The 25027-nt window shown below is 40.4% G+C and overlaps 1 protein-coding gene across 3 annotated transcripts in view; it reads right to left on the bottom strand.

Annotated features, from left to right (window-relative positions):
* TAFA4 (TAFA chemokine like family member 4) overlaps window positions 1–25027 on the bottom strand; it is a 171763-nt gene that overhangs the window by 115861 nt on the left and 30875 nt on the right. For 2 of the 3 annotated variants that reach the window (XM_077858117.1, XM_077858119.1), the window contains exons 2-3: window positions 3927–4063; window positions 90–205 (exon numbers count right to left, since the gene is read on the bottom strand). In XM_077858117.1, the coding sequence (XP_077714243.1) occupies window positions 90–205; window positions 3927–3940 (130 nt within the window). In that variant the 5' untranslated portion in view covers window positions 3941–4063. Of the gene's footprint in view, window positions 1–89; window positions 206–3926; window positions 4064–9800; window positions 9825–25027 lie in introns of those variants that run through there. The other variant, XM_077858118.1, reaches the window with a different exon arrangement.

Raw genomic sequence — 25027 nt, 5'->3', positions numbered from 1 at the left:
AATTACCTGTGTCTAAAATGTGGACTCTGACGTTTGAAAGGGTTTTATTAATTGATCTCAGGGGCGCATAATGAGCTTAAAGGGCTTACCCGCGTGGCCCCGGGGGTGCTGGCTCGAGGCGGACATCAGCTTGCAGCACACCATGAGCACATAGGCCAGAAGGAGCCAGTGTGACAGCAACACTGACTTAGCAGAGACTCTCATCCTGGAGAGGAAGCAGGACACAAGTCAGTGAGGGCTCAGTGACGAAGGTTCTAGGGCAAACACACAAGCACGATCTGGGGGAAACTGGAAGAAATCAGTGAGAGATGCTCAGTGCTGGATTTCCCCCACACACACACACACACACCACCACCCCCAAGGAAAATGAAGGCAAATCAAACCGGATTCCCACTGTGCATTAACTCAATTTTCAATGAACAATTTTTATAATTACGAGTTTTCCAAGTTAGCAACATGCTTCGATGAGAAGTCTATTTATGAAGCCCCACTGTGTAGCTTGACTTGTCCTGATAGAACAAGGAGGTAACATACTATTTTATATCATGAAATTAGAAAGCTACACACTTAGAGTTGGATTCAAATAAAATATACATGGTGTCTGCATCTCAAAGAAATCACAGAAATTGTCACACTCAGCCCGAGAGTTTTCTCCTGGTTTCTCTGTGTATTAATAAATGATTATCAGTCTCAAAGTTTGGTGAGAATATGGGCAAGTACAGATGAATATAAAATAAGCTTAACTTCATATGGATGTCAACAGATGAATACATAAAGAAGATGTGGTATATATATATATATATATATATATATATATATATATATATATATATAATGGAATATTATTCAGCCATGAGAAAAAGGAAATACCGTCATTTGCAACAATTCAGAAGGACTTTGAGGGCATTATGCTAAGGGAAATATGAAGGAGAAAGACAAATACTGTTTGATCCCAATTATCTGTGGAATCTAAAAAGGACAAACTCAGAGAAACAGAGTAGAGTGTTACTTAGTAAAGGTTGGGAGGAGAGAAAAATGAGGAGAAATCGATCAAAAGGTACAAATTTTCAGTTATAATATAAGATTAATGTTTGGGGATCGAATGTACAGTGTGGTGATTATAGCTAATAACATTTTATCATATACTCGAATGTTGCTAAGAGTAGATCTTAAATGTTCTCACCACAAAAAAGAAATGGTACTTATGTGACAGGATGGAGGTGGTAGCCAATACAATGCTAGTCATCATTTTGCGATTTATATACATATCAAACCAGCACATGGCACACCTGAAACATACACAATGTTTTGTGTCAATTATATCTCAATACGGCTAAGATAGATAAACTTAACTTCATACAGATGGACAGTAGCAAAACAGGTGCTCAAAGACAATTCAGCTCACAAATGTGGGTGTGTAGTCTACTATTCTCAAACCCAAAAGAAATTAAATAAAAATAAAATATCAAAAGTGCATTTTCAGGGCACCTGGGTGGCTCAGTCAGTTGAGTGTCCGACTCTTGTCAGTTCAGGTCATGATCTCAGGGTCAGGAAATGGAGCCCTGCATCACGCTTCATGCTAAGTGCAGAGTCAGCCTGAGATTCTCTCTCTCTCCCTCTGCCCCACTCTCTTTCTCTCTCTCTCTCTCTCAAAGAAATAAACATATAAAATCTTTTTTAAAAATGTATTCATTCTTTCCTCAATTTTCTTTTTATTTTAATTGAAGAATAGTTGACATCTCTACTAATTTCCTACTCTTTTTGACATTACAGGGAAATTATAACCTTATTAACTTTTGTTTTTTTTAATTAACTTTTTCAAGCAAAGTGGATCAGAGAACTTGGTATTTGAAATTTCAGTGATATTAGGTTCCACTTGACATATGTATCATGGTGTCTATGATATATAATTCACCACATTGGAGCTAAGGAACCCCCTTCACATAAATATACATACATACATATACATGTCATGTATAAACACTTATGGTTGGACTCCCATTTTGCTCAGTAGAGACAACGCTCCTGAAGTTCTAGAAGGAAGGATCTAAGCAGCCCATGGCTGCCAGCAGCGTCTCAACCAGAATCCTGAGTCTGTGCTTAAGGAAAAGCATAGTCTTGGGGACCTAGCACCCAAATCATACTCCATGGAACAGGTTCTACCTCCACCCTTCCCTCTTAGCCTCTCACAATTTAGTCAAACAGATCTTGTTGGAAAGGTATCATACAGTTCATGGATCTGAGACTCAGTCTGCCTTTGAAGCAGCCAGGGCAAGGCAAGGTTCTAAGATCACCTTTGAACAACTCCAAGTTAAAGGAGACACAAAGTGTTGGCTTCTTTTTGCCATTGGCCTTGGAAATCCTGAGCATTCCAAAGTGACACCGGGTCTCTCCACTTTAAAGGTCCTACACCTGCTCTAATTTCTCAAAACACCATCTTTTGTCTCCCCTACTTCATCTTGCATGCACAGAAGATAGAAACCCTAGGAGTGGTTCAAAAAGTGGCAAAGAAAATATGTGGGTCTATGTGAGCTTCTAGTATTATTATAGTTGACCCCTTAAAAGATGGGGAATTTCAGGCAAGGGGGCTCTTTGAAAGGTATGAATAATTCAAAGACGCTGTAAGGGGGGGGCGGGGAATAATTCTTCATTCCTAAAGGGGACTCTGAGCTGTGCATCATAGTGTCCATCAAACAGAGGATGGCAAAAAAAAAAAAAAAAAAAAAAAACAGAGGATGGCATATTCAATATGCATAATTTACTTTGTGAGGCTCTGGAGTCATCCTCAAGAGGAGAATCATCCCTTCAGGTATGAATGATTGTGCCATGCTCATTAAAATGTCATAGGAAGAGGTCTCATATAGGAAGCCCATCCCTGCCTGGGCCTGTTTTGCCCTCAGTTCCATTCTTTTCCTTTCCTCTAGGTCACTCCCATTGGCTGCATTTTCCTGAATCAACTGGGTTTAACCAAGAGGAGATGATAGGAAGAGCCTGGAGGATGGATGACAAAAAAAAAAAAAAAAATAGAGGTGTTTTTTCTCCCCACCTTCTCTGTCTTGGGCAGGATCTATGGAGCGACCATCTCTCCTCAATAGTGCCAGTTCCTGCCAGAAGACCCACTCTGTTTCTAGCTCCCACTGAGGGTCCCTTCCCCCAGGTGTGGGAAAACAGTACTTCTTCCCTTTGTGCTACCAGCTCTGGGGATGGTAGTAGCTTCCTACTGTTCCTTACCTCTGGGCTGCCTCCATGCCTTCTGCTTGACTTCTCTGACTCTCCCTTTACAACATATGTTCCCTGAATTCAATTCCCTCTGTCCTGCATTATCAGAATGATCTGTTTTCCTGGCTGGATCCCAACAAACCCCAAACCTGAAGTCTCAAGGGCAGCCATTCCATTCTGAATGGATAATCCCTGATCCATCTTCGTGCATGGACAATTCTATGTACCAGGATCCTGGGTGAAGCTTCCCATGCCTAGAGCAGATATTTGCTTCACAGTAGCTATTACTGCCTGGAGAAATGCTAGGGGACAAGTAGATAGCTATTCAGCAACCATTTTTTATTTTAGTCAATAATCCAGACCCCCAGCGAAATGACTTCTGACCTACGACATCTACCATAATACTTCAACATCAATTTCTTCCCCCCCTTGAATGTTTTGTTCAAATGTAAAACAAAATTGGCTTATTTTTTAAAATCTCACCTATCACCCTACCGAATAGCCAAAACACTGCTTCTTTACAAATGGAAATGATTTCAAAAATGAGAACTAAAACTTGAAGAACTAGGATTTCCAAAATGCTCAAAAATTCAATATAAAAAGACACCTTTTATAAAGGATCATCAACTCTAGGAGTCTCCGTTTTGCTAAATTCTCACTGCTTCATAAAAAAAAATATCTCTAGGTGTCTGTTAAAATCATTTTACCTTGGTGACTTCATAAGATTTGGTTCCAGTCAAGCACAATTATTTCAGGATGGATTTCAGAGCAACTCCAAATTCCCATTTGTAGCGAGGGCCAAAAATGTCTGCAGTTCCAAAAAATTATCTTAGCTTGTGAAGACCTATTTAAGAAACAACAGGGATAGGAAGTCATTAGCATTTTAATATTGAAATGATACAGATTTCTAGTAGCAAAATAATGTTTTTTTATGATGAAACCTGCAGTTTTCAGGACGAGGTTGGCAACCAGATGCATCCACATTTGTAACGGGTCCTAATATATGAGGGGGAAAGGACAGAGAATCCAGGACTCATCGACTAGTCACAGATTAGTTAACAGAATACAGTTGTAAAGTAGAAGTTATCTCGGCAGCAAAGGCATTCCAGACTTGACAGAGGATCCCAAACCATTCATGATGCCAAATTTCATTCTCCCCATTTCATTAACAATGGGATGAAAACAGAAATTGGAGATGGCCCATTCCCAAGAGTTCTGCAACTTGCCCAAGCTCACAGAGCAGTGGAAAAGCCAGCATGAAGATCTGAATTAATTAGCTTTGTGAGACATAAATCTGAAGATGTGGCTAAACAAATCTGTGAGGATCCTTTCTGAAAAATGTTAATGGGAGGAAGAGAAAAAACATCTTTCCAATAGAAAACATCACACCAAAATACCAAGAACGCTTGTTAATACCATAATTGAGATTCAACACACTCCTATAATGCACAGACCTAAAAGGACTTTTCAACTCAGCGAAAACATTTTTGCAGGAAGGATTCAGACGTTTCCAATCAAAGACAACTCAAGGAAAAAAAAATGGACCACGAAATGACACCGTTTTTAACATTGCTAAGTTAAAGATAGCCTTCCCGGTGGTGGAGATGGGAGAAAAATAATGGTGTGCATCAGTAAATATTAAAATTGCAAATCTGAGATAAAAATGAGCCTTGCGACACAGCCTAGTTACTTTGGAATCCCATGGAATCCATTACAAATCTGCCTCAAAGCACAACTGAGATTTTTCTCTTCTTTCGTTCTCTTCCCCTGAAGATAACCACACAAGTTTGCCCAGAGAATTCTGTAGGTGACAGACTTGCAGACCCAGTCCCTTTGAGGTTTAAAAAAAAGAGAGTAAGCCTTGAGTGAATAGCTCAACAAGAGGGAAGTGGCTTTGACTAACTGTACAAAATATAAGGAACGGGGGGGGGGGGGGGGGGGGGGAACCTTGGAAAATGTTCATCTCCCACCTCCTCCAACTTTATTAAGTATGTTTGTCCTGATGTCCACCCAAGGGCACAGTGTGACCTTCTGTTATTGGAAAGAAATACACAGTATAATTTTTCAGAATCTATCATAATGAACTTCCCACATATTGGAAACCAAAATGACCTTTCCTAGCTAATATTTATCTTGTTTTCTTCACACAAAAGGAACCACTGGGGACTCTTTTTTCAATTCATTAAAAAATGGATCCATCAGTGAAAAGAAATGTGATCTAATAGTTCGTACGCCAGACAAGGAGCCAGGAGTTTAATTTTAGGCTGAGCAGTAACTCATTCGGTCAGATTTTCCCAGGGTATACCCTAGGCATTGGCTTAAAAGGATTAACTCTTTCTTGTCACTTCTGAACTTGAGTGCATTCAAGACCATCCATAATTCTGTGCATGGCACCAAAAGCATTTGCTCCCAGTCATTTCATTTCTCTCTCTTTTGTTTCCCAGCCATACCACACTGATTTCTAGCCAGCCGCTTCCATACTCATTTGTCTTTAAAGAGTCTCAGAGCTTTTCAGGATAAAAGACACTGCCCATATCTAGACTGAAGAAAAAATTATTCCTGGGGGCAGCTGGGTGGCTTAGTCAGTTAAGCATCCGATTCCTGATTTCAGCTCAGGTTGTGATCTTGGGGTCAGGAGATCGAGCCCCACATTGGCTCCGTGCTGGGCATGGAGCCTGCTTGAAATTCTCTCTTTCCCCCTCCTTCCACCCCTACCACCAGCCCACTCCACCACCACCCCCCAAGTCTCTCTCAAACACACACTCAAACACACACACACACACACACAAATGTTTTCATGTGTCCAGTCATTCTCAGAATGAATTTCAAAGACTCAGCATTTAGATGCTGGGCTACATTTTTCATCTTTCCCCTTACGTGTTGGTACTGTACAGAGACAGTCACTCTTTTCCAGCCAAAGAGCAGAATGCCTGTTTATGTTTCCTGGTACCAAGAAATTTTGAGGTTCCCAGCCAGAGCAGACCAGTCTTGTGATGTTTAATTTATTTCTGTTGTACGCAGGAAAGAATTCTGCATCCACTTGATTTTTTTATCAAGGAAATAGTGAGGTTTTACCTTTCTTTTCTCTTGATCTATTTGCCCTCACCATTAGTAGGGTGAACTCCCTAAGGGGATTATTCTTTTGGAATATAATCATCTACTTGTTGCAGATAAGCACCCTTGGTATATCTATGTTGGTTTTGCTACACCCACCTCACCCCACACATGTCAATCTGTAGAGCATCAAGCTCCTCCTCATCTTTTCAGTCTCAAAATTTACAGGGAAGAAATATCACAGTTCCTTTTAGAATTGCAAGACACAACAACCCTAAAGCTAGATCTAATCAGGACGAAAAGTCAGACTAACTCAAATTTCAGGGACATCCTAAGGCGTAATTGCTTTCGAAAGTGTCAAGGTCATGAAAGACCAAAAAAAAAAAAAAAAAAAAAAAAAAAAATTCTGAGGAATGGTTTCAAATAAAGGAGAGACCATGGCAATGGAATTCAATTGTGATCATACACTGGATATCGGGACTAGAAAAAAAACACACACACACACACCTCAGAATAAACTGCACATACACACATACATTCACACACATACACATATATGCATACACATACACAACTCTAAAGGACATTATTGGGACAGCAAAAAATTTCTAAATATAACCTGCAGATTAAACCTCAGTGTTGTTTTGGGGCACCCAGGTGGTTAAGTGGTTGAGCGTCTGCCTTTGGTTCAGGTCGTGATCCCGGGGTCCTGGGATCGAACCTGCTTCTCCCTCTACCTATCCCTCTGCCTCTCTGTGTGTCTCTCATGAATATGTAAATAAAATATTTAAAAATCAATCAATCAAAGTGTTGTATCAACATTAAGTTTCCTGATTTTGATCATACTGTAGATAAGAGAATGTCCTATCACCAAAAAGTACACCCTAAAATATTTAAGAATAAGGAAGCAAATGGCTCCACCTTATTTTCAAATGATTATAAGGAAAAAAACAGACAAAGGAAGGAAGAGGAAAAGAAGGGAGGAAGAGAAGAATGAACGAATGAATTGAAAAACAAATGAGCATCATGTGAGTAACTAGTGCATCTGGGTAAAGGGTCTATGGGAATTCTTTGTCCTATCCTTTCCACTTTTCATGATGTCAGAAATTATGTCAAAATAGGACATTAAATAACTAATTAGAAGGCTTCAACTCATAAGATACACAAAAATGATTTAGAATTTATTATCAGTCCTAATTAATAAGGAGAGTTGATAATTGGAATGTTCTAGATAATCCGACTCTGTGAGCATCCACCCAAGCTTACTTGTTTTTATTTAAAAGGCACTCAGGCCCTGTGTTAAGCACATTAAAATATTAGTTCACTTGACAGTAGGATTTATTTATAACCTGATATACAGATGAGGATTTTAGGGCATAGAGAGAATAAATGACTTGCCCAAGGTCACCCAGCTAGCAAGCAACTATGCCAGGATTCAAATTCAAGCCATCTGGCATCAAGGCACCTACTGTTCCAGTTCCTGTAAAATTACTTCCAGAAAGTGTTAGTTCCTCTTCATGCTTTGGTAAATAGAATGAAAACAAATCTATCTTTCTTCAGGAATTCAAGACATTGATCAGCATCCTAAAGATGAAATCTCTGGATTTCATTTATGGAAAAATGTATACAGGCCATTGGACTGAATTTGCAAGCAGATTGGAACTTGGAGCCGAGGAGGTCTTCTATTAACCCCTAAATATATTTTGCTTCATCTCTGAAAAGCTGGTGAAAAACAGTGATTCAGAATTGCTTCAGGGATCTGATTTGCTGCAGATTTATTAAAGGCTTATGTCATTTTCCAAATTAAGACCAAACACGCAAGAATTCTAAAGTCCTTGAGTACTTAAGCTGCCATTTTTCAAACAGATGGGAAACAACCACACTTCTGATCAGAACTCTTCTAAAACATTTCAGAGAAAATCCACCAGAGCCAGAGCATAGCACACGAAGGCTAAATCATTTTTGTTGATTTCGATGAAGGGATTCAGCGTCAGAACAAAACAAAACAAAACAAAATGGATTTTTGCCCATGCATCCACTCAGACTCATTTCCTGACAAACTCCAATAGGAAAGCATTTCTGTGGCAATACAGCAAGGCAGGTCCTCCCTTAATCACAAAGGAAATGGTCCGCATGCTACTAAACAGCATTGCCCTCTCCTGCCTGCCCACTGGCAGGGGACGGTTCCAGGTCCCACCCTGTGTCACCTCCAGAGTGGGTGCAGATGAATAGTTGGCTATTTCCAGCAGCCAATCTGACCTCCCAGGGTGGGATCTCCTGAGATGGCAAGGCGACTCCAGTTCTCAGCCCTCCAGGTACCAGGGTGCAAGTTGGAATAATTCTTCCAGCTATTGATAGACAAGGTGGCAGCCTTAAAAGTTTGGACATTGTGGTAAATCATTTTACCACACTAAATTCTACTCACTCAAGACAGAAGATGATATAAGTAAGAAACGTACCCTAAATGAGCAACCTGGACTTGGGGAGTTAAAAAATGGGGGAGGTGGTTATGAGTGGAAAACAGGTGAAAAGGTGATCCCATTCAGTGATGTCTTGTCTGAGAAACAATGGACATTTGGATATAGAATTCCTATATAAAATAATTCATCATTTCTTCAGGCAGAAACGAGGAGAGATGTTTCCATTTCCAGTTGCTTAAGTAACAAAACCACCTTGAATTGTCTTCTGGAAATTTTCAAACAGCTTCTCCACAAAAATATGTAAAACCACGCATAACCTCTCTCTTAACAAATTTATTCTGAAGCCAGTATTAATGAGCTTCTGTCATTTAAGAGTGTCTGATGAAGGTAAATGTATTTAATAGGTTATCGACGCTTATGTGAATATATTTCAAACAGTGATGCATGGCTGATGCCTCCACTGGGTTATCATTTATAGTTATCCCATGATGCATGGAATTACTTTGTAATTTAGGGCATGTTCACCATCATATGTTAAAGTGGGCACGTTTTTCTGCCAAAATGTGGTATACGCATGTCATAAATTGCTTTTTTATTGCTTGCTTAAAAATATCTATGGAGAACTTACTACTGAGCCATTTTACAACATATTAAAGCATGTTGTAAATGAGCCATTAAAGACAATAACTGTGTCTATTAAATATTAAAGAATTTTATAAATGGCATTTTAATTTCAAGTGTTACCAGTACCATCTCATCTAAATTAGGTGGTGGGGAGTTCTTTTAAAAAGGCTCTTCCAGTTGGAGATGATTTAAATAAATTAAATAGACATGCTGTGTTTTTATAAGGTTCGCACACTGTCATTTTAAGAACTGAGAAATTCCTTAAATCCACACAGCATCTTTATTTAAGGGCTGTGACACAATCCTTTCTAGTGGAGTTATGGGCAAACAGTACATTTTGTTAATGAAGAAAACCTCTAGCCTTCCAGTGACCATGCAAAGTACAAAAGCAATCACCACTAAGTGATAATGGTTCATAGAGAGCCTATATACATAAAATAGAGAAAACAAACTGGCAAGTTCCATGAAATAAGATGCACTCACCAAATTCAGGGACACCCAGCAGGACTCCACAGCTCGTTGTCCAAGTGAAATCGCCTGAGTCTGGGGCTGAACAAATGTGAACGGTAATGGCAATTTAGCCATAAATCTCTCAAGGCCCAATTATCCTTACTGCAGAGGGTTTATTTCTTTTAATTAGCCCAGTTTTTAATTGGAAATTTTCCTCTCATTTCTCATTTTTCAAATAATCAAAACAGAGTGTCCAAGGATTATAACATAATAAATAACCACCATAAGAATATTTTGAAGGCTACCCACAAGTTGCCAAGCACTTGAATTTCTACCTAAAATGTTTTTATGTGATGTGATCTAACTTCTACATAAAAAAGATTCATAAAGTAAGTTGTACATAAATACCAGTAACAGTACTTGTACTACTTTAGTCATTATGATCTTGGCTGGGGCAGAGGGTTGGGGAATGGTGGGGCGGGGGGGGGGGGGGGGGGGGGGGTCGGGGTCTATTCACTTACAACCAGAACCTAAACCTCTTGAGGGGAGGGTTGATATCTTATTTCTCTTCCACCCTAATCTCTAACATAATGTCCTGCACATCATGGATGTTCAGTATGCTGGGTTAAATAAATGGATAAATGTGAAGTTTTTCATTTCACTCCCAAATGAATGGTCACTTTATTTCTACGACCCTAAATTCCATAACTGTAAACTAATATAGTTCAACTGGAAGACGGCCAAGGTGCCTTCCAGCTATAATAACGACCCCCAGAGCATTTTAGGGAAAACACCGTTTGATTCAGCTATTGATAACATACAGCTCATGGACATATATACACAGCAAATTCAGCTGTGACAGCATTACATGGCAAAGCAACACCCACTGCAGACAATATTGGCCATTTTAATCTATTAGTGAGATAAATGCTTCTTAATCTAAACCTTTATTACATTGCAACCTGAAAATCATCTTTTGTTTGGCAACAGTGCCCTCCTGTGGCCAAAAAGGGAAGCCTTTTGACAGTGCTAACATTAATTGTTCTACCTTTTTGGTAGATAAGTACATTTTAATTTTTTAATAAAGCCATATTTAGAAACAGAATATAAGCTATCCTTAAATAAACATAAGCTATCAGATAATTTAGATAACCATAACACGTTCAATGACATCACAAAAAAAAGTTAAAATATACCAACAGCTTCTAAATGAAATAGTAATTATTTATATGGAATACTACATATAGTAAACACAAGACCATATTGGGGTTTTGTATTTGTTGCATTCCTGTTACTTCCATAACACAAGTCAATGTTACAATCTATCAAAGGTCCCCGAGCTATTTAAAGAAGCTCAAAATACCCTGGCCTGTGTATACCAAAGCCTACAAGGTGCTGGCTTTAGATCAAGATGTGCTGTGGGAAAATAGAGCAAGATTAATTCCTGTCCATCCAGAAGTGATGATCTAACTGGAAAAGACAAAATCCATAGGGCAACCAAGAGGGTATTTGGTATTGTCTTTCAGAATAATAAAAATAAAGACCAACAATATCAAGAAAAGTAAGTTCAGGGAGGCTTCTGTAATCCAGGAAAACTTCCTGGAAGAGGCAACACCACACAGAGCAAAAGGAATAAAGCAATACTTGGAGAAAGGAGTAAAAAGGTGTTTGGAGATTTTTTAAATCTATGGTTTTATTTGGTTTTTGCTTTTGATGGGGGAAGGTCTGCATACATGAGTGGGTTTGTTTTGCTTTGTTCTGATTTGAGATGGTGGAAGAGGTGGAAAGGACACTGAAGGAAACCATAAACTCGGGGAGAGGGGAAAAGGAGAGGAAGCATGTAACAGGGACAGACCACACGTGGAAGCCCTACGGAAGGGCTGGACACAGTCTTCTCTGCTGTCTCCATGTTCATGGGTCACCTCTGCGTGATTCTTTCAACATATGTTTTTCGGTCAACTCTCCTGCAGCAGGCCCCAGGCTGGGCGCTGTGCACAGCGGATGGATAAGGTCCTGCGCATCCTGGAGCTTGCATTCCAGCATGAGGAGATGGACAGACAGGTAAACAGCATGAATAAGGTTACTGTGAACTGAGATCAATGAAACCAAGGAAACAAAAGCAAAGAATATAACAGCGACTGATTTGAGATGGTGGAAAAGGTGGATGAGAAGCTACCTGGACCCGGAGGGGGTGCTCAGGGGTGGCCTGTTTGAGAAGAGGACTCTGACACAGGGTGAATGACACAATGTGGACTTCCAGGGGGGGCAGTGCATCCCAGGTAGAGAAACAGCATGGGCCTACAGGACCCCTCCCCCACCCCAACTAAGCCTGGGATAGTCAGGAGCAGAGAGGCAGGCAGAGCAGAGGGGTGGGGGGCAGGGTGTGAGCTAGGGGAGTGTGGGTTACGAGATGATGTCAGAGAGGTCCCAGGGGCAACCAAGGGGGAGCTTGCAAATCATAGCGTGGAGCTGGGATTTGATTCCACCTGTGAGGTGAGAGTTTTAAACAGGACAAAAATTGAAGATGGGTTTTCAAAAGTACCCTCCAGCTGCTGGGTGGGGAATGCACTCTGAGGGGCAGGTGCGGAGAGACTACTGCAGTGTCCCAGCAAGAAATGGTGATGGCTTGAAGCAAGATGGTGACAAAAGAGCCAAGGAAAAACTCATGTTCCAAAGACTAAATAACACTTGCATACAGCAGATTCCTAATACACATTTGTGAATGAAGAGTGAGTGCCCAAGCGAGTGAGTAAGCAAACTTCCCTTTTCCCTTCATTAATTCTCTCTAGAGCTGGTGTCTATCTTACCAGTGAGCACAACAAAATTACTAACTGCCTTATCTTTGCCCTCAAGAGAAAAAAAAAAAAAAAAAACTAGCAAAACATTTTATCAACTCCTTGCTGGATGCACAATAAGGTCTCAACCTAGAAGTGTAAGAGCATGAATTTGGGCTTGAAACTAATTAACACTGTGTGGCAAGCACACTTCAATTTTATTTATTTTTTAAGATTTTCATTTATTTATTCATGAGAGACAGAGAGGGCTAGAGACTTTGGCATAAGGAGAAGCAGGCTGTGGGGAGCCCGATGTGGGACTCGATGCCAAGACCCCAGATCACACCTTGAGCCAAAGGCAGACGCTTAACCACTGAGCCACCCAGGCACCCTCACACTTCAATTTTTAAAAAAGAGAGACAGGAAGGGCTGCAGCGCGCACGGCGGGACCCGGCGGGACCCGGAGCAGCTGAAGGGGCTCGGGCGGCGGCTCCGCGGAGGGGGCTGCGGGGCCCCGGGAGCAGCTCGGGGGGGCTCGGGCAGAGGAAGAGGCTCCGTGCGGAGGGGGCTGCGCGGTTCCAGGAGCAGCTCGGAGGGGCTCGGGCGGCGGCTCCGCGGAGGGGGTTGCGCGGCCCGGGAGCGCGAATCCACCAGCGCAGGCTCCGGAGCACAGGGCGCCGGGACACAGCCCAGGATCCCGCCTCCCCCGGGACAGGCAGAGGCCGGGAGGGCCCAGGACAGCGAGGACGCTCCTGCCCCAGCTGAGCAGAGCAGCGGCCCCGCCCCGGAGCCTCCAGGCCCTGCAGACGGAGTTCCTGCCGGAGCTGAATCCAGGTTTCCAGAGCTGCCCCGCCACTGGGGCTGTTCCTCCTGCGGCCTCACGGGGTAAACAACCCCCACTGAGCCCTGCACCAGGCAGGGGCACAGCAGCTCCCCCAACTGCTGACACCTGAAAATCAGCACAACAGGCCCCTCCCCCAGAACACCAGCTAGACGGACAACTTCCAGGAGAAGCCAAGGGACTTAAAGTACACAGAATCAGAAGATACTCCCCCGTGGTTCTTTTTTTGTTTGTTTGTTTTTGTTTTTGTTTTTGTTTTTGTTTTGTTTTGCTTTTTGATTTGTTTCCTTCCCCCACCCCTTTTTTCTCCTTTCTTTTTCTTTCTCTTTTTCTTCTTTTTTTTTTTTTTCGTTTTTTTTTCTTTTTCTTCCCTTTTTTTTTCTCTTTCTCTTTTCTTTCCTTCTTTCTCTCCTCTCTTTTTCTCTTTTTCCCAATACAACTTGCTTTTGGCCACTCTGCACTGAGCAAAATGACTAGAAGGAAAACCTCACCTCAAAAGAAAGAATCAGAAACAGTCCTCTCTCCCACAGAGTTACAAAATCTGGATTACAATTCAATGTCAGAAAGCCAATTCAGAAGCACTATTATACAGCTACTGGTGGCTCTAGAAAAAAGTATAAAGGACTCAAGAGACTTCATGACTGCAGAATTTAGAGCTAATCAGGCAGAAATTAAAAATCAATTGAATGAGATGCAATCCAAACTAGAAGTCCTAACGACGAGGTTAACGAGGTGGAAGAACGAGTGAGTGACCTAGAAGACAAGTTGACAGCAAAGAGGGAAACTGAGGAAAAAAGAGACAAACAATTAAAAGACCATGAAGATAGATTAAGGGAAATAAACGACAGCCTGAGGAAGAAAAACCTACGTTTAATTGGGGTTCCCGAGGGCGCCGAAAGGGCCAGAGGGCCAGAATATGTATTTGAACAAATTCTAGCTGAAAACTTTCCTAATCTGGGAAGGGAAACAGGCATTCAGATCCAGGAAATAGAGAGATCCCCCCCTAAAATCAATAAAAACCGTTCAACACCTCGACATTTAATTGTGAAGCTTGCAAATTCCAAAGATAAGGAGAAGATCCTTAAAGCAGCAAGAGACAAGAAATCCCTGACTTTTATGGGGAGGAGTATTAGGGTAACAGCAGACCTCTCCACAGAGACCTGGCAGGCCAGAAAGGGCTGGCAGGATATATTCAGGGTCCTAAATGAAAAGAACATGCAACCAAGAATACTTTATCCAGCAAGGCTCTCATTCAAAATGGAAGGAGAGATAAAGAGCTTCCAAGACAGGCAGCAACTAAAAGAATATGTGACCTCCAAACCAGCTCTGCAAGAAATTTTAAGGGGGCCTCTTAAAATTCCCCTTTAAGAAGAAGTTCAGTGGAACAGTCCACAAAAACAAAGACTGAATAGATATCATGATGACACTAAACTCATATCTCTCAATAGTAACTCTGAATGTGAACGGGCTTAATGACCCCATCAAAAGGCGCAGGGTTTCAGACTGGATAAAAAAGCAGGACCCATCTATTTGCTGTCTACAAGAGACTCATTTTAGACAGAAGGACACCTACAGCCTGAAAATAAAAGGTTGGAGAACCATTTACCATTCGAATGGTCCTCAAAAGAAAGCAGGGGTAGCCATCCTTATATCAGATAAACTAAAATTTACCCCAAAGACTGTAGTGAGAGATGAAGAGGGACACTATATCATACTTAAAGGATCTATTCAACAAGAGGACTTAACAATCCTCAATATATATGCTCCAAATGTGGGAGCTGCCAAATATATAAATCAATTATTAACCAAAGTGAAGAAATACTTAGATAATAATACACTTATACTTGGTGACTTCAATCTAGCTCTTTCTATACTCGATAGGTCTTCTAAGCAAAACATCTCCAAAGAAACGAGAGCTTTAAATGATACACTGGACCAGATGGATTTCACAGATATCTACAGAACTTTACATCCAAACTCAACTGAATACACATTCTTCTCAAGCGCACATGGAACTTTCTCCAGAATAGACCACATATTGGGTCACAAATCGGGTCTGAACCGATACCAAAAGATTGGGATTGTCCCCTGCATATTCTCGGACCATAATGCCTTGAAATTAGAACTAAATCACAACAAGAAGTTTGGAAGGACCTCAAACACATGGAGGTTAAGGACCATCCTGCTAAAAGATAAAAGGGTCAACCAGGAAATTAAGGAAGAATTAAAAAGATTCATGGAAACTAATGAGAATGAAGATACAACCGTTCAAAATCTTTGGGATGCAGCAAAAGCAGTCCTAAGGGGGAAATACATCGCAATACAAGCATCCATTCAAAAACTGGAAAGAACTCAAATACAAAAGCTAACCTTACACATAAAGGAGCTAGAGAAAAAACAGCAAATAGATCCTACACCCAAGAGAAGAAGGGAGCTAATAAAGATTCGAGCAGAACTCAACGAAATCGAGACCAGAAGAACTGTGGAACAGATCAACAGAACCAGGAGTTGGTTCTTTGAAAGAATTAATAAGATAGATAAACCATTAGCCAGCCTTATTAAAAAGAAGAGAGAGAAGACTCAAATTAATAAAATCATGAATGAGAAAGGAGAGATCACTACCAACACCAAGGAAATACAAACGATTTTAAAAACCTATTATGAACAGCTATACGCCAATAAATTAGGCAATCTAGAAGAAATGGACGCATTCCTGGAAAGCCACAAACTACCAAAACTGGAACAGGAAGAAATAGAAAACCTGAACAGGCCAATAACCAGGGAGGAAATTGAAGCAGTCATCAAAAACCTCCCAAGACACAAGAGTCCAGGGCCAGATGGCTTCCCAGGAGAATTTTATCAAACGTTTAAAGAAGAAATCATACCTATTCTCCTAAAGCTGTTTGGAAAGATAGAAAGAGATGGAGTACTTCCAAATTCGTTCTATGAAGCCAGCATCACCTTAATTCCAAAGCCAGACAAAGACCCCGCCAAAAAGGAGAATTACAGACCAATATCCCTGATGAACATGGATGCAAAAATTCTCAACAAGATACTGGCCAATAGGATCCAACAGTACATTAAGAAAATTATTCACCATGACCAAGTAGGATTTATCCCTGGGACACAAGGCTGGTTCAACACCCGTAAAACAATCAATGTGATTCATCATATCAGCAAGAGAAAAACCAAGAACCATATGATCCTCTCATTGGATGCAGAGAAAGCATTTGACAAAATACAGCATCCATTCCTGATCAAAACTCTTCAGAGTGTAGGGATAGAGGGAACATTCCTCGACATCTTAAAAGCCATCTATGAAAAGCCCACAGCAAATATCATTCTCAATGGGGAAGCACTGGGAGCCTTTCCCCTAAGATCAGGAACAAGACAGGGATGTCCACTCTCACCACTGCTATTCAACATAGTACTGGAAGTCCTAGCCTCAGCAATCAGACAACAAAAAAACATTAAAGGCATTCAAATTGGCAAAGAAGAAGTCAAACTCTCCCTCTTCGCCGATGACATGATACTCTACATAGAAAACCCAAAAGTCTCCACCCCAAGATTGCTAGAACTCATACAGCAATTCGGTAGCGTGGCAGGATACAAAATCAATGCCCAGAAGTCAGTGGCATTTCTATACACTAACAATGAGACTGAAGAAAGAGAAATTAAGGAGTCAATCCCATTTACAATTGCACCCAAAAGCATAAGATACCTAGGAATAAACCTCACCAAAGATGTAAAGGATCTATACCCTCAAAACTATAGAACACTTCTGAAAGAAATTGAGGAAGACACAAAGAGATGGAAAAATATTCCATGCTCATGGATTGGCAGAATTAATATTGTGAAAATGTCAATGTTACCCAGGGCAATATACACGTTTAATGCAATCCCTATCAAAATACCATGGACTTTCTTCAGAGAGTTAGAACAAATTATTTTAAGATTTGTGTGGAATCAGAAAAGACCCCGAATAGCCAGGGGAATTTTAAAAAAGAAAACCATATCTGGGGGCATCACAATGCCAGATTTCAGGTTGTACTACAAAGCTGTGGTCATCAAGACAGTGTGGTACTGGCACAAAAACAGACACATAGATCAGTGGAACAGAATAGAGAATCCAGAAGTGGACCCTGAACTTTATGGGCAACTAATATTCGATAAAGGAGGAAAGACTATCCATTGGAAGAAAGACAGTCTCTTCAATAAATGGTGCTGGGAAAATTGGACATCCACATGCAGAAGAATGAAACTAGACCACTCTCTTTCACCATACACAAAGATAAACTCAAAATGGATGAAAGATCTAAATGTGAGACAAGATTCCATCAAAATCCTAGAGAAGAACACAGGCAACACCCTTTTTGAACTCGGCCATAGTAACTTCTTGCAAGATACATCCACGAAGGCAAAAGAAACAAAAGCAAAAATGAACTATTGGGACTTCATCAAGATAAGAAGCTTTTGCACAGCAAAGGATACAGTCAACAAAACTCAAAGACAACCTACAGAATGGGAGAAGATATTTGCAAATGACATATCAGATAAAGGGCTAGTTTCCAAGATCTATAAAGAACTTATTAAACTCAACACCAAAGAAACAAACAATCCAATCATGAAATGGGCAAAAGACATGAACAGAAATCTCACAGAAGAAGACATAGACATGGCCAACATGCACATGAGAAAATGCTCTGCATCACTTGCCATCAGGGAAATACAAATCAAAACCACAATGAGATACCACCTCACACCAGTGAGAATGGGAAAAATTAACAAGGCAGGAAACAACAAATGTTGGAGAGGATGTGGAGAAAAGGGAACCCTCTTACACTGTTGGTGGGAATGTGAACTGGTGCAGCCACTGTGGAAAACTGTGTGGAGGTTCCTCAAACAGTTAAAAATATACCTGCCCTACGACCCAGCAATTGCACTGTTGGGGATTTACCCCAAAGATACAAATGCAATGAAACGCTGGGACACCTGCACCCCGATGTTTCTAGCAGCAATGGCCACGATAGCCAAACTGTGGAAGGAGCCTCGGTGTCCAACGAAAGATGAATGGATAAAGAAGATGTGGTTTATGTATACAATGGAATATTACTCAGCTATTAGAAATGACAAATACCCACCATTTGCTTCAACGTGGATGGAACTGGAGGGTATTATGCTGAGTGAAGTAAGTCAGTCGGAGAAGGACAAACATTATATGTTCTCATTCATTTGGGGAATATAAATAATAGTGAAAGGGAAAATAAGGGAAGGGAGAAGAAATGTGTGGGAAATATCAGAAAGGGAGACAGAACGTAAAGACTGCTAACTCTGGGAAACGAACTAGGGGTGGTGGAAGGGGAGGAGGGCGGGGGGTGGGAGTGAATGGGTGACGGGCACTGGGTGTTATTCTGTATGTTAGTAAATTGAACACCAATAAAAAAAAAAAATAAAAAATAAAAAAAAAAATAAAAAAGAGAGACAGAATTAATTTGGCGAGCTATCTTTTTTTTTAATTTAAATTCAATTAATTAATATATAATGTATTACTGGTTTCAGAGGTGGAGGTCAGTGTTCATCCCTCTTCTGTAATACCCACTGCTCATTATCTTAAGAGTAGAGCACTCATGAGGTCAGACTGCTTTAGAAGATGTCCTCTTACTTACATTACTAGGTCACATTAGATACTCTGTGGAGGAAAACTACTGAACTAACTTGCAAGATCCAAGTCTCAGGTCATGATACCGAGAACACTAGTTTTTATGTTAAGGACAATGCACATCCTAGAGTCAATCATATTTCACTCTTCACTTAAGCTACTAGGAAGCTCAGAGCCAAATTTATAGTCTACCTTCAGTAAGTGAATAGAACCTTTCACCGTGTGTTTTATACACTAAATTTATACTTAGTCTGTTCTATTTTCTTTCATTTCCTTTATCTTTCATTTCCCTATTTTTAGAGGCTTTCTCAAATCTGTTCTGATGGGGACAGATACAAATACGTGAATATATAAACAAGACAACCTTACTTAATATTCTTAAACAGATCCAAAGTGCGATTGGCCTATCTCTTGGTCAATATCTCTTTTGTCTACCCATTCAACTCATTATACCAAAACTCCAAATTCCCACCTTGACACAGCTACCTAGGGTAAAAGAATTATTCCCAAATAATAAAATGAAAAATGTTACCTACACTACACAACATGGGAATTAACAGGCAATGACTCACACTGGGATTCACAGAAGGGTTTCCTGGTAGATAACAAGGTGAGGTAATGGGTCAAAGGAGTGGTAGGGTTTGGTTTAGGAGAGGAACAAAGTCAGTTGCAGGCAATATAGGGGTAGCTGATTATATACTTGGGGGCTGAGGGTAAGGAAAAAGGAACTTTTCAAAAGAACTTTCACATGCTAAAGAGGACCTGCTAGATAGTGGAGGCCTTGCCATTGTTATCAAGTTAAGGCTGTTTTTCCCTCTAGCAAGTCATTAACATCAAGATAGTTGGGAGCTTCCTGGAGAATGGTTACACTCTGCTGCTTTAAGTATCTGTCAATGGGCTGCAGGTTATAAGGACGTTTAATTGTATCTACATTTCCTTCTGGAAGCTAGGTTATTGATAAAAAATGCTTTGTTCTTTTAATTATAAGACATTTGTAAACTGCGGGAGACTTGCATCTTGCAGGATTGTAATCTCTATAAATTAACTATTTGTTTTGCCTTCCCTTAGCTTTAGGGCAGCCAGGAGGGCCTAAGGAAGGTCACACACTTCACACCTGGGGGGGGATGGGACACGACACATTTTCGGGGTGTCAGTTTCTGTTTGGTCCTCACCTAGCCTTCTGTTCCCTCATCACCAGGGTTTGTGCAACACAGAAAGTCCCATTCAGAATGCCTCACAGTCCAAGGAGGGAGTTGGAGGAAAGATAGAGTCCTCTTAACAATGAACACTGTTGAGGAATACATCACATAAATTCCAGCCATAAAATAAAATAAAATAAAATAATAAAATAAAATAAAATAAAATAAAATAAAATAAAATAAAATAAAATAAAATAAATAAAATAAGTAAATTCCAGCCACATATCTACTCTTTCATGTGCAAACATTATGAAAAACCTATCAAATATTTCCAATAAAAACTTGTCATCTGAGTTGAGATGGGTTGTAAGTGCACAAAACACATCGGATCTGGAAGACTCAGTACAAAAGAAAGAACCATTTCATTAATAATTTTAAATATTAATTACACTTTGATAGGACAGGAGTTTAGATATGAGGGCTAAATAAAATATATTATGAAAGTGAAAAACAAAATTCAGGCCTATGGGAGTTACCACAAGTGTTATCCACAGATAATAATTCACTGTGAATTATTTTTTTTTCTTCATTTGAGAAGACCTTTTGCTGCTCACAGCAACTGTCTTAAACTCCTCCTATGATTTGATCTCATTGACTCAGATAAAGGCCTATGAGACCATTCCTCTTATTCAAGATTTAAACAAAACAAAACCCAACAAAACAAAAAACCCAGCTTATATTTATAATGCATTACAACCAAAAACTGACTTTTAAGAAATTTCTATGCCCAGGCCACATTTTCACACAAGAATTCACTAATCATGCTCCATTTGGGCATCAGGGAGACATTCTGACAGCAAGTATGCCCATATAAGGAAATATAAGGAAATCAAGGAGTCATGACCCCATAATTCCAACACACAAGAGACCACTCACTTGAGATTTCTAAAGCAGAAAAACACAGGAAACTAAGAAAGAATAACCTCTCTTTCTAGTCCTAAATTTATGCCCTCAAGGTAATAAATGCACTATTCATCCCCAAAAGGAAGAAATGCATGTAAAAACTAAGATAACCATAATCTGCTGCATAACATTAAAAAACACAAAATGTAGATTTATCTTTGCAACCGGACAGGACCTTTAATCTTTAATTAAAATAACAGATCACCTGAAAACCCATCAAGTGTAATCAATTCCAAAGCACCTTTGTACACAGGAGCCGGGAGGAGCTGAAACAATGAAATTCCAATACTTTCCAGTCCTTCATAGCCTTTCTGCCTCAGGGACTTGGCCCATGTGATTCCTTTGGTTCTGAGGCAAACACGCTGTCCTATCTTTCTCCACCTAGTTACTTCCTGCTCAATCTTCATCACCTCCTAAGGGAGGCACTTTCCTAATTACTAAGTAAAAATCTCCAAATTTTATTTAGCCTTTTCTTCTTGATTACGCAGAATTGCATTGTTATACAAAGTTCCACGAAGACCAGAATAGATGTCTTCTCTCAGCATTGCATCTCATCTCCAACACTTGGTGCTGGACCTGACATGTGCCAAGCATTCAACAAATATTGAATTAATAAATGAATTTGAAAACCTAACCGAAGTAGGATGTCCGATCCCCTTTCCCTAACAAATTTGAGTTTTCAATCACAGTATTTACTTTGTGGCAAATTGTTTACTACAGACACTTTCTTAAGTGTGGACCCATCTCAGAACTATGACTTTCCCTGAGAACATCCCAGCCTCCACCAAACCTCTCAAGAGAGGCAGGGCAGTATGGTTTGTTATGTGGTTTCAGCCATGGGTTGCTGAAAGTCAAGCCACACCAAGTGAAGTTTCTTCTTCCTGGAACTTAGATTTGAGACTGAGAGACAGCTCGTCTCTTAGTCATTTAGGAAAAAGCTATTGAAGGAGAGAGGCACAAATTTGGGAGTTGTAAGTTGCCCATCTTTCTGTCAGTACACAGAGGGGCACCAAAAAAAGCCAGTCTGCAGAGAGACAAATAGACACAGCTGTTCAAAGAGCAGAAATGAGACAGAAGAACATGAGCCAGGTCCCAGAAGATTGTTCTATTTTTAGGCTTTCCTTAGCCTGCCTTCAACCCTCCCCTTGCATTCCATAAGAACTCCTAAAAGTATTTTTAAAATAATAATTTTCATCTTTGGCCTAACTAGAGGGAGTTTTTAGTTGAATCCAAATAGAATTACCCCCATTTCATAGATGGGTAAACTGAAACCCCAGAACTTACCTTCCCGAGGTTACAAAGCTAATTGGTTCATACCCAAGCTGCCTGATACAAGAACAAGTCTATCTGCCCTGTCCAAATGGTAGCTCCTAGCCATGTGAGCCATTAAATTTGAATTAACTTACATGAAATAAAATTTTAATTGAGCTCATCAGTGGCACGAGGCACCTTTCAAGCACTCACCAGCTCCACGTGATGAATGGCATATTAAAGACACAGCTATAGAGAACATCTCCACCATTGCAGAAAGTTCTATTGGACAGCACTGGATCCATGAAGGGTCAGTCCCCTTCATTTGAAAAATCGAAAATTAACTGCAGACACAGGAAATGGCATCTAGGAAGAAACAACCCACACAGGAAGAAAAAACTGACAAAAATCTATCCATAATATCCTCACCGGGGGGTACCTAGGTGATGCACTACTTTGAGTGTCTGACTCTTGGTTTCAGCTCAGATCATGACCTCAGAGTTCTGAGATCAAGCCCCACATAGGGCTCTGCACTTGGTGTGGAGTCTGCCTGCGATTCTCTCTCCTTCTCCGTCTGCCCCTGCTGTTCATGCTCGCTCTCTCACTCTCTTTCTCTCAAATAAATAAATCTTTTAAACAAGAAAATGAAAATAATTTTCTCAGAGGGAAGAGGGTCTGTAAGCAAGAAACAAGATCCAGGTGTTATTTAAAGCAGAAAAGAAGGGGCACCTGGCTGGCTCAGTTGGAAGAGCATGCAACTCGTGATCTCAGGGTTCTGAGTTCAAGCCCCACGTTGGATGCAGAGATTACTTAAATATTTTTTTTAAAAGAGAGAGAAAGAAGAGATATTCAGGGAACAAACAAAAACATAGGTAGAAGGAAGATGAGGAAATTTGCCAAAAAGTAAGACAAAAAGACAAATGGATGGGAGCTAAGAGAGAAACTAAGAATTAGAATGCCAAGCTAGGAATGCTAGGACCTGAATATTAAGAGTTCTGCTAAGAAAAAAGATAGAGAAAATGCAAAGGATGGAATCATCAAAGAAAAAATTTTTATTCCCAGAAATGAAGGATACAAGTTTCCTGATTGAAAGGGGTGAGTCCCTGGCACAATAGTTGAAAATAGATGCACACCAGAACACTGAAGACAAACAGAAGATCCTTAAAGTTTCCAGAAAGATAAAAACAAGTCAAATTGCAAAGGAATTCAGCTCCCAAAATATTTACTGCTCAAGTACACCTTCTTTTTTTTTTTTTTAAATTTATGATAGTCACAGAGAGAGAGAGAGAGAGAGAGGCAGAGACACAGGCAGAGGGAGAAGCAGACTCCATGCACCGGGAGCCCAACGTGGGACTCGATCCCAGGTCTCCAGGATCGCACCCTGGGCCAAAGGCAGGCGCCAAACCGCTGCGCCACCCAGGGATCCCTCAAGCACACCTTCTAAGAAAACAAGTGGAGAGAATGCTCACCAAAATAAAGAAATAAACTAAGAAAGTCTTCCCATGTGGGATGTCGGAGACATAATACTCAACACAGGTGTTCAGGAGAACGCAAGCTGTTTTAACAAAAAGACCCAAAAATTCATGGTCCAAACAAAATAAAATTTCATTCCCTACTTAAAAAAATAAAAATAAAAATAAAAAAATAAAAAAACAGAAAAGAAACCACAGAAGCCCACTTCAGCCAATACACTAAATACAAAAGACACTGGAACTTGGGCAGGTCTTGCCACCAACACTTGGGTTCCTGTTCCCACTGCATTCATGTCCATTCAACAGGCAAATCATTGGACCGCTTTGAACCTCAAGTTCTTCATCTTGAAAATGGATTTTAAACTAGCTACCTGGGCTACTGTGAAGCTAAATGAAGCATAGTACAGAGAAAGGTTGTGTAAACTGCACCCTCTAATGTGATGACTTTCAGAACCCCTATAAGTGCCCTGCTATGTCCTGAGGGTTTTCTTTGCACGAACTCAATTAATCCTCCCCAAATGTTTTGAGGTAGGTGCTGTCATTACCCCCATTTACAAAGGAGGAATTTGGATTCAGGGAAGTGATGCGACTTTGCCCAACATCAACCACCAAGTGGCCAAGCTGGGATACGGACCCAGGTCCAGAGTCTGCCCTCCTAACCACAGACAACACTGTCTTTCCAATATCTAGAAATGAGTGTTCACACCCTCTCTTTTCTGTACCCCTACCACCACTTTTTTCAGCCAAATACCTGTATCATTCACTTTGTGGCTACACGTTCTAGTTAAAACCTTGTCTTCAGTCTCTCTCTTCCAATATTTTCACACTGCGTGCATATTTATGTTTGTATATGGGTCTGAAACCTTATTGGACATGAAAACACTTGATGTTCAAACAAAAATCAGCCCTGTTCACGCCACAGTGGTATGCAAAGCAGTAATCAGCAAACGGATCCTGCCTGAGAAAACCTGACAAACCAAGTTAGTAAAATCACTTTCCAAAGTATTTTCAATCTAATAAGTAATTTCAGACATCATTGGTTCTCCCAATCAATGGCCATTTCTATAACAGATGAAAGGAACCAAAAAAAAAAAGGCAGACACTGGAATCCTGAGAGGTAACATCCCAGGGTCCTCACTCTGGTCATTAACATGGGTCTGA

The sequence above is a fragment of the Canis aureus genome, chromosome 19 (assembly GCF_053574225.1).
Source record: "Canis aureus isolate CA01 chromosome 19, VMU_Caureus_v.1.0, whole genome shotgun sequence".
NCBI lineage: Eukaryota > Metazoa > Chordata > Mammalia > Carnivora > Canidae > Canis > Canis aureus.
This window is presented reverse-complemented; position numbering and strand designations above follow the sequence as displayed.